Genomic DNA, 10,138 nt, shown 5'->3' on the forward strand with positions numbered 1-10,138 from the left:
ACATTTCGGTATGTGGACAATCTGTTCACTGTCTTCACTATAAAATGCCATTGCATCACATCTGGCTAGCTCCCGGCGACACTCCTTGTAGCTACGCGTGATGGTAAGGACCGTATTCGCGGTATTTTGACGGGAATTTAATTCAAGGTAATTTATAGTAGCTTTAGGTGAAAGGATATCTGAGATTCCATCTTGACCCCTTTTCCGGAAAGTTTGGGTCATTTTCTTGTTGGGTTTTCACGCACATGATACCTTCAGCTTTAGATCGAATGCCATCATGAACTGGGAGGGTGGGGAGTAGAATGAAAAAATATAAAAACAGGCTGTATAAAAAAAATATATTAAAGATCCTGTTTTTGATCCTAGGACCGGTGAAATAAACGCAAATAATAAACTCTCAAGACAAAAAAGTAGCCAGAGAGCCATAAATGCTGACAATTTGGCGTAGAGAAATTATGGTAGCTTTCACCCTCCCTACCCACAATAGGGTCATTTAAATGGCAGCGTGTCAAACAATGTTATCTTTTCTCCCGTCTCGCATCTGCAGGGACTCTCCTTAGCACGAAGAATGTTGTTTCGAGATCCGCGCGCTATTTACACACACAACAAGCAATAAGGTACGCCTGCTAGAAGCCCTTGAAGTTGTCATTTGACTTCGCCTACGGACGAGCAAAGTCGAGTTCTTTTCATGCTGCCGCAATGACCAGAGATTTAGGGGATCTGCAAGGGAAATTCGTTGCGTTTCTCTTCCTTTTAACGTTCGTCGTAACAGTAGATGGAAAGGAAGGTATGTCAGAGAGGTTATGCATTTTTGGTCAATTTATACTTGTTGTTACGTTGGCGGCTGTCGATGGAATGATTAGCACTAGTTTACACCGTTCAGAAGTGCTGTCATATGCTGTTGTCATTTACATTTGTTAACGAGTCTTTCCATTTAGGCGAATTGCTTATTCTTTAAGCCAAAAGTGAGCTTGCTTTAGGCACTTTAGGAGACCAAGTTACCCCCTTGGAGCATGCTTGGAGTATTGAAGAAGTTCCCCGGGCTCACAGACCCACAGGTCTGCATTAAGAGGGGGAGTTTAGGGGCTACGAGCTTACCCCCCCCCCCCCCAGACTAAATGCGAATGCAATGCAGTAAAAGCGAAGCGCGCAAGATCTAAAATTAGAATGCAAATGAATATAACCGCCACAAGGCTAAAAAAACATCAGCGTGTTCTGAGAGAAATAGAAGGAATCTAGGCGAAGTTTTCGTTTTATGGAACACCGGCTGTTTTAGAAAGTGTTTTAGGAAAATCGTCCGCCATTTCGGTTTGTTTGAGACCCTGCCAGGGGGGTTCCCGTGTCGCTTGTCTAATTAAATATGTGCCATGTCGCTGTTTTATCGCTCTCATGTCGCGGGATTGAAGGAATTGCTTGTCTGTCGGAATTAGTTTTTCCATAAGGGTGTCGTGTCGCAATTTTATTAGTATGCTGTCGCTACTTTTTGGGCCATGTCGTGCGGATTTACCCTGGCAGGGCCTCTTGTTTGTCTGAGTCTTGTCTGTGTCGTGAGGTCATGATCACTCGCGCGCTTCGCTATTGAAAAGGCACCTTCCATTTGCGATTTACAACAAATGTTTATATACTGATAAGGAACGATGTGTTGAGGTAATACCGTTCGGTTCCATTAGTGACGATGTACAAAATGCAATTGGCGTTCCCTTATCAAGAAACACACTTGTTCTGATTATGTAAATCATAAGCTTTTGAAAGATAACAAATAAATTGCATTTTCAGACATGCAAACAGAATTTTAGACATGATACATCCTTTGATTTAGCCGCGCAAAAACTACTTTCGCAAAAAGGGGTGAATTACTCCTGACAAAAAATTATGACGCCATTGCCAAGTTCTTTAATTGTAGAATTCCACAAACTCAATGTAGCTGGCGTGCCAAGCCCTAAATTTTCGGGGCTTGGAAACGGCTTGAATTCTGAGAAAAAACGACCAGTGCACAGAATTTTGTCAATTTCGCGAGTCTTTCTGCAAACAAGTCAAATTACCAGTACCTAGACTGTCCACAGCCTCTCGTTTTTTCCCCGCGGTGGAAAAAGGGGGCAGAGTACCCTTCTATATAGTACCATCCGAAGGGGCGTGGTTTTTGAGTTGTTTTCCTGTCAAAATTAGCAGAATACGATAATAGATATATTGCCCTTTTGGTCTAAAATAGAGAAACGTTTTCGACAAAAGCGACAAACAAGAACTATAGTGTACATAATAATATAAATAATAATTGAATGAACAAGGGAGACAAAAAGATAACAGAGGTGTATTGTCCCAAAAGTCTGGGACGAACGTTAACGATGAAGTCGAGCTCGCAATTCAGTTCTGAACGATTCGCTCGATACAAGACAATAAAGAATATAGACTAATGTAAATATTGCGCCAGCTTTCAAGGCTGTGCTTACAATCGCAACACAGGCTCACTTACAAGTTATTGTGCCTCTTAAAAATCCGAAAACACTTCAGTCTGCTCCTATGGCGTGGGATTATGCGTCCGCGTTATCATCCGGCGGTTTCGCTTGTTAATAACCGTTGATGAAAACGCAGTCAAATGCATAAACCTACGATCAGGCGTTCTTTGTTTTGCGCGGGGGGGGGGGGGGGGGGGGAAGAGGTTATCAGATGCAGTATTAAAGGTACAAATTTATGAAAGGTCGACGCCAGTCAGAATGAAGTAGTAAGAGTACTTAAAACTCACAGATCTTAGTAGGGTGATAAAAATAATATATTTTGGTCGGAAATAGGGAGACATTCATGAACCGGGAGGGAAGACCCCATCAAAATTCCAAGAGTGCCCCACCCCCGGGGCAATTTTAAATGAAAATTGTTTAAATAGCAACATTGATACTACCGCAAAAATCATGTAACTTTTATGTATATTTTTGTCATCACCAGAAGCCATTTTGGAGCCAGATCGATGGAAAGAGGAATCCTGTAAAATGGTCGTGAAAAAGTGTACTACCATGTACACAAGAATCTTGAACGGCAGCACAACTTCTGATGAACACGTGTGTTTTATGTTACAAGCTTACAAACTTTGTCTAATGAGGAACGTTACTACATGTGCAACGAATAAAGAATACGATACATTAACGACTGTAATTTCAAGATTGTTACAGCGTTTGTGCTTGGAGAATAATGACAGCCGTGAACATGAAGGAACTTCTTCAGTAACGGGAAAACTTTGACATGCAATGTACTCGAATTGACTAAGATATTCACAATGGAATGATAACCAACTTTGTCTATTTCAAGAGTGCCGAGTACACTACCAGAAAGCAATGTCCATTTCATGGACCTCTTGGATTTTCAATCGAAACAACTAGTCACCAAGAACTTGGCCACCTAGTGATAAAGGAGACAGCTATCGTTTACAACTTGCCAACATGAAACATCAACGTAGACTCAAGCGCTTGATCCAGAAATGCAATCAAAGTCTTCACATATATGATACCGGTATTTATAGTCGACATTTCAAAATTTGAACTATTTATTCTTAAATTATTTTAGCCTTCAGTCTGAAAGAGTCAACGGCAAATAGACCACAAGGCGGGGCTGCTGTTCCAAATGTACCGCGTGATTCAAGCTGCCACGCTTGTGTTCAAAATAGCCTTGTACTTCCATGTCATTACTATCGATGTCACATATTGTATATGTCTTTAAAAGATCCACGTTTAACCCTCCGAAGACCTTTTAAGAAGATTTTTATAAAGTTCACTTAGTTGTAACTTTTTGTAGGCTAGCGTCAGATTGCTGAAACAATGTTGTATTAATAAACTATCTATCTCTATCTATTAATATGTTCAGGATTTTTTAGATGCAGGGAGTTTTCTTTCTGTGACTTGCCGTTAGTCGGTTACCAGTTATAGATGTCATCAAGTCCTGAATTTCTAGAATGGTTACAGGAGTGGGTTTTCTGCAGTCTGTAGATCATTGTGAAACCCTCCCTGCCCCATAAAAAACTGAAACAAAAAGACAAACTTGAGAAAGTGCCTTTATTCTGTAGAGTAAGAATTTTTGGTCTTGAAAAATTGCTTACTACAATAAATGGTGGAAAACCGAGCACACCACTTCTCCTGAAATATTTTGCTGTTTGCACTTGACTACAGCTGCCAGAATTTTTCAAAGTTTCTTATGTATTAATCCTTTTAATACTTTAAAACCAGTGGGATTTAAGTAAAAATTTTGCAATTTAAGCAGAGGAAGAAAGAAAAATTAAAGAATTTGAATAGCTGTAGTCAAATGTTACCTGTGAAAGCAACAAGGGGAAAAACTTGATTGCTTTTGCAGTCAAATGCTGTTTAAGTGCAAATGGCATGTAATGAATCAAGCATAGTAGCTTGACCTACTTTACGGCTGACTTTATAAACAGCACACGGAATGTTTTTCACTAACAGAAACTTATGACACAAGCTAGGGGTGAAGACTGATTGCACTTGAGTTATTTCTAAGAAATTACTCTTTACACTAAGATATAATGGAAGCAAGATAGTCTTTCACTTCTGCTGGGGTAAGGCGACGGAAGCCTTGTTCATTACACACTCCAAGTTCGATGTTATCTTCTGTCATTTGGCCTTCAAAACTCTCCTGCAGACAAAGAAGCCAAATTTTTTTAAGAAAACTTCCACTTTCCAACACTGTCAGAAATCTCTAAATTGTAGCCAAGTGCTTTTAAAAATCCCTCTAGACTTAAAGCAGTGCTTCTTTTTTCTTAGTTTGTCGAGATTTTATGTAGCCATTGTTATCCAAAGTACTTTATTTTGTTTCATGCTCAATGAACGAAGAAAAAAGAAGGTCTACTTGTAGTCCAAGTTCCCTCTGAGGTAAACAGTGTTATAAAGCTACGAAGACTTACCTTGAGAGTTAAGATTGCAGTGTGAATAGCATCTTCTAGTTCAAGATTCTCATTGTACCTGCAGTCATGAAGAATTGCTCATTAGAGAAACATCTCTCTGCTTTTTGTAAGGGGGAAGTGTAAATCCCAATCCAAGGGATTAATCACGTGTCCAAATGTTTTAAAAGTTGCCTGTGAGTCATTTTGCCATAAATTTGGACAATCTACCCAAAGCAAGCTCCAAAATGTTAAAAATGTCGCAAAAGATGGAATTAAGGTTTTTACGTTAACTACTAGAGTCTCATGGGCTTGCATCCACCTGTATTGGATTATAGTCCATCACAGATTACTTGTTGGCATTTTATATGGTTGCCCCAACAAATTACCCATTTGTTACTCCTGGGTATTACCGGTACGTTTGATGTCTGTCCAGAAAAAGTATTACAAATTACCTCTTTTCTAGAAATGTCTTCCCATTGACATAGTTTTTACCCATAGCTGTGGCCTTCCAAGCAAAATATGAACCCTGAAAAAAAGAACAGATACAGTTTATTGGACGAATCTGTTTAAATTGCTACTTAATAGCAGAAATTTATAATAATTATTTATTTTGACTTCTTATAATCATTTGTTACATAACTTACTACATGCAGATGCCAAATTTAAGTCTGTAACCTCCAGTAAATAGGCATGTCGCATAAGCAGATATATGTAGCTGATCATGGTCCTTAGAGTGTGTCGTTATGGAAGGCTTGTAGCATGAATTTTAGCCGCACTGTAATTGCTAACTTCTGAGTTCATGAGGGACTTACCGATGGATCACACTGGAACAGGTAAGGCCGGTCATCATCCCACCCAGCTACAAGAAGAGAAACACCAAATGGACGAACACCTCTAAAAAGATAAAAACAACAACACATGGTTATCACATTGAATCTTTGCCATTGAAGTCTTCATTGCTGTCGACATCTTAGGCCCAGGCCAAGCGTCCAACTTCACATAAGTCGAACCCAATTCAAATTACCAAAAACAATAGGTTTTGCTCATTTGCATTAGGTTTGACTTATGTGAAGTTCGACGTTTGGCCTGGGTCTTAGTGAAATACAGTAACCACAGCAGGGTAAAGTCTGCATCGAGCCAAGTGGCCCATCCCACTGGACCTTATGAAGAGACTAGGAGTTTTTCTACTCGCCCTTGGATGGGATGCCAGTCCATCCCAGGGTTTCCCCCCAGCATTAAATCTCTGGTACCCATTTATACACCTCTAGAGGTGGAGAGGGGCACTGTGAGAGTTAAGTGTCTTGCTCAAGAACACAACACATCCAACCACGGACAGGGCTCGAACCTGGACCGCTCGATCTGGAGTCCAGTGCGCTAACCATTAGGCCACCATCTCCCACAATCTTTTTTTTTTTTTTTTTTAAAAAAAAAAAAAAAAAAAAATTTTTTTTTTTTTTTTTGGTTTTTTTTTTTTATTTTTTTTTTTTTTTTTTTTTTTTTTTTTTATTTTTTTTTTTTTTTTTTTTTTTTTTTTTTTTTTTTTTTTTTAAAAAATATTTTTTTTTTTTTTTTTTTTTTTTTTCATCTCTCACAGTCACCACAGTATTACAAGTTTAATTTCTGCTTACCCTGATTGAGTATATTCTTGTACAACTGAAGCAAGCTTTTGAACCAACTGTGCTGTTGGGATTTCTTCCTGGTACATTAGATAGTACTGCTGTGCTATCTTCCTTGCATGTCGCACTAAAACTCTGCAAATAAGGAATCATAGAAATTAATAATGCAATGTAAAATCAGGAGTTTCAAAACGTTTTGAAGTAGGCATCAGCAACTGGAAGAGTAGGTGGCTGTGACAATGCCAAGCTTGTTTATTTCAAGCAGATTGCTATGATCAGAGCAACGGGCAACATATAACCAAGTGGCCTGTAAAATCTTGCAAAGGGTAGTCCATTGCAGGTTTCCTCCAATATTTTGTTAGATTGCCAAACAAGAACTCATTTACAGCTGTGTACTCCTGGCTGGAAGGAGGCACTGTAAGGCCAAAGCTTGCCCAGGAACACAACAAAGACTTTTGATTTCCAGGGTCTAGTGTACTATAGTTTTTTTTTTTGGCAATCTAGAAAATGTAAAACAGTATATTATTACACATACAAACCTGTAGTCTGGGCCCATTCCACTGTAAACCATACCAACACTTTTTGTCACCATCTCCACCTTAAAGCACACGATAAAAGAATTCAATAGTAATAAACAAATCACAGAGGTTGAGTTCTTAGGCCCAGAATTATTAAGTTCAGTGAAATAAAAATTGATACCAAAATGAAAAAGATAGTAGGATTCAAACTTTCAACATAGGTAGAGTTACATTACCCGGCCCTATGCCCACTTAGGGCTTTGGCAATAAGTCAAGAGTTACATTACATGGGAGTGGGGCAAGGGGGCATGCCTCCCCTCTCTTGATCCCCTTGGCCTGTAATCATTTTTTGGATTTTTACATTTTCGTAGTACATATAAGTTGTTACATCGATGGCTCCCAGTTTAAGAATTTTTTGGACCTGCTACTGTTTACAAGCTGAAAAATAACATGTTAGCAATCAAACAAACCTTGTTGATTGTACTATCATCATACAGGACTGACTTTTGTTTCTTTTCAGCAGCAAGAACAACTCCATTGGATGCTTTAAAAAAAATAAGGAATTTGTAAAATTGTTCAAAAAATATTTAGTTGATCAAGAAATGAAACTTTGAGAAAAAAATTATGCTTTGCCTTTCTTCTTCCTACCAAATTACACTTTTCTGACTAAAATTCAGTCTTCAATGGGATTCTAACCTACATCCCTCACAAAGGTCTTGGGTTCAAAACCTGTGAAAATCTGAATTTTTATCAGGGCTATTTTGCAACAGCTTGCTAAATGTATAATTTTTTACCACAAAACAAAACTTTCTTCCACTGCAATTCTCTCACAATAATAATTATATACAACTCTGTATAGGACATGGAATCTAATAAAGCCCATTTACTTGTTTCAATCTTACCTTTTATTCCCACTGAGGGTCCTCCTGCAGCAACTGCTGCCAGAGCATATTCTATCTGGACTAGTTTTCCTGAAGGACTATAGTAAAGACACACACACACAAACAAAAAAAAAAAACATTAGGAACAACATTTTTGTAATGCTAACTGGAATGCATTGTCTAACTGCACAAATCAACTGCTCCCTGGGGGGCAGATTCCCAGGTGTACGTAGACCCTTAGGTTGACCATAGTGATATTAATACAGAGGGGAAGTGGTTGGATTGGGCAGTTCCAGAAAATATCCATACACCACGACGGACGGCTTTTTGGAATTCCGAGGGCAAGGGGGGGGGGGGGGTTCTTTGAACTGGAATTCCGAGGGCATGGGGGGATACTTACGATTGGAATTTCGAAGGCATGGGGGAGTTCCAGATCTTGGATTTCCAGAGGAGACAGACAAAAGTGTGTTCCTTGAAATGCTAATTTTGTGGATTACTCATTTGTAAATAAAGCACAAACTGACGACCGCGTCGCAGAAGCAGGATACAAGAAGATACAAGACAAGTATCAATCGATCAGGCGTGTGTTTGCGTTCATTTACAAAAGAACCAATAAAATGTGGGTTGTACATCAAGCGATAATAAAGTCATTCATTCATTCAAGCTCCAGAGGCCTTAACGTTGATGAATGTCTTCATTCACTCTTTTTTCTTGTCAAAGCGGATCCACAACATATTCAGCACATTCAGTGGAGCGCGAAACTATTTTGCCACGCTTCGAGACGCCATTTTGAAGCACGTGGGATTGGGAGCGACTGCTGACCCCGAAGGCTCAAATTCAAGATAGCGGATATGTCAGTGCACTCGATCGTATTATCTTCCGAAAGTACACACGTACATAACATGATAATTGTTATTTTAATGTTCTGTACCAGTTTGGGGCAATTATGTAAAATTAATGTAGGTTGTATCTGTTGAACAAGAGTAAGGAGAAAACTCTTATTTTTTGTTACATTTTCATCCCAGCCTCTGTTACAGATCGAGTCATTTGAAATAATACTACTATCGTGAGGTCATTACAGGGGACCGCGAGCCTGATGATGACCGAGCGAAGCGAGGTAGGCGAGGGTGGCAGATAAGTATATTAATGGCCAGCGCTCCGCAACCGAGGGAACCGCCCGCCCGCCCCGTCGCCACAGAGACGATGCACGGGAAGAAGTACGTCGATGTCGCGCAAGTGCAGTAGCACTCACACTCAAAAAAACGAAAAACCGCCGAGCCGAGAACAGCCCGGCAAGAAAAAGCCCGCTCAGCAGCCAATCAGAGGCGCGTATTGTAGCCATATAATAATTTGATGTAAAATACGCCAAATTGGGCATATTTGCAATTTGAATTCTGAGGGCATGGGGGGGGTAACGCATTTTGGAATTTCCAAAGGCAAGGGGGGGGGGGGTTAAAATATTGAAGCCGTCCATCGTGGTGTATGGATATTTTCTGGAATTGCCCATTTTTCCCTGTGATGTTGGGTAACTGCAACAGTCACAGGAAAACGGCATAAATCTTGGATAATTTACATGAAAGGCAAACTCATAAGACTTCCCCTACCCCTATACATAGGAAGTCAGTAAAATTGCTCAGAACCTTTGAAGATCTTTGAACAATCCTTACTCTGGTTGTCATGGCATATTAAGAGTCTTCCCAAGAAAACCCACTGAAGCAGGTATTATTCTAAGCAACTAAACTTTTTAAAACTATAAAAGCAGAAGTGGTTCTAAAATTTAAAGTTAAAACTAGCTTAATTTTCATCTGGACACCATGCACGTGCTGGTTTATATAGTAAAAGATTAATTTTTATGTTGCTAACAAAGACAACAAATAACCTAACCTGATAGAAACATAAAATCACGACCTTTGCAGATTTTAACGGCTTTACAATTTCTTTAAAAGTTAGGTAAGGTTTAGCTACTTGAAAGCACAAGGAGACCGTGATAAAGTCAAAAGCATGGGAGACAATTGATCGATTTCCCTGAGTGTGGAAAAATCTTGGTCGGTGGATGAAATATTCGATGCTAAATTTGATCATTTCCCGGGCAATCATCATTCAGTTCGACAGATCGCTACTTCAATTGCATTTCTGTAGGTCCTATTAATACCTGAAAATAAACAGAAAGGATAAAATAAATCAAATTTACCTGAACGTTGTCAAACTAAAGCTGTATCTTTCCGTCATTTTGGATCAAGGTTGACC

General features: G+C 39.3%; 2 protein-coding genes across 2 annotated transcripts; one reads left to right on the forward strand and one right to left on the reverse strand.

Moving 5' to 3' along the window:
* Positions 1 to 380: 380 nt before the first annotated feature.
* LOC144659564 (uncharacterized) lies at positions 381 to 4,104 on the forward strand. Its single transcript, XM_078520031.1, has 2 exons — positions 381 to 787; positions 2,938 to 4,104. Exons 1-2 carry the CDS (start codon positions 700 to 702, stop codon positions 3,228 to 3,230), a joined length of 381 nt encoding a protein of 126 aa, XP_078376157.1. The 5' UTR covers positions 381 to 699; the 3' UTR covers positions 3,231 to 4,104.
* On the reverse strand, positions 4,024 to 10,137 carry LOC144659555 (proteasome subunit alpha type-2). Its single transcript, XM_078520024.1, has 9 exons — positions 10,083 to 10,137; positions 7,913 to 7,989; positions 7,481 to 7,554; positions 7,032 to 7,090; positions 6,505 to 6,627; positions 5,689 to 5,770; positions 5,329 to 5,402; positions 4,898 to 4,955; positions 4,024 to 4,629 (listed from the first exon to the last, which is right to left on the reverse strand). Exons 1-9 carry the CDS (start codon positions 10,118 to 10,120, stop codon positions 4,510 to 4,512), a joined length of 705 nt encoding a protein of 234 aa, XP_078376150.1. The 5' UTR covers positions 10,121 to 10,137; the 3' UTR covers positions 4,024 to 4,509.
* Between the last annotated feature and the right edge of the window lies 1 nt (position 10,138).

This window comes from Oculina patagonica, chromosome 7, assembly GCF_052425735.1.
Source record: "Oculina patagonica isolate OP01 chromosome 7, crgOcupat, whole genome shotgun sequence".
NCBI classification, from domain to species: Eukaryota; Metazoa; Cnidaria; class Anthozoa; order Scleractinia; family Oculinidae; genus Oculina; species Oculina patagonica.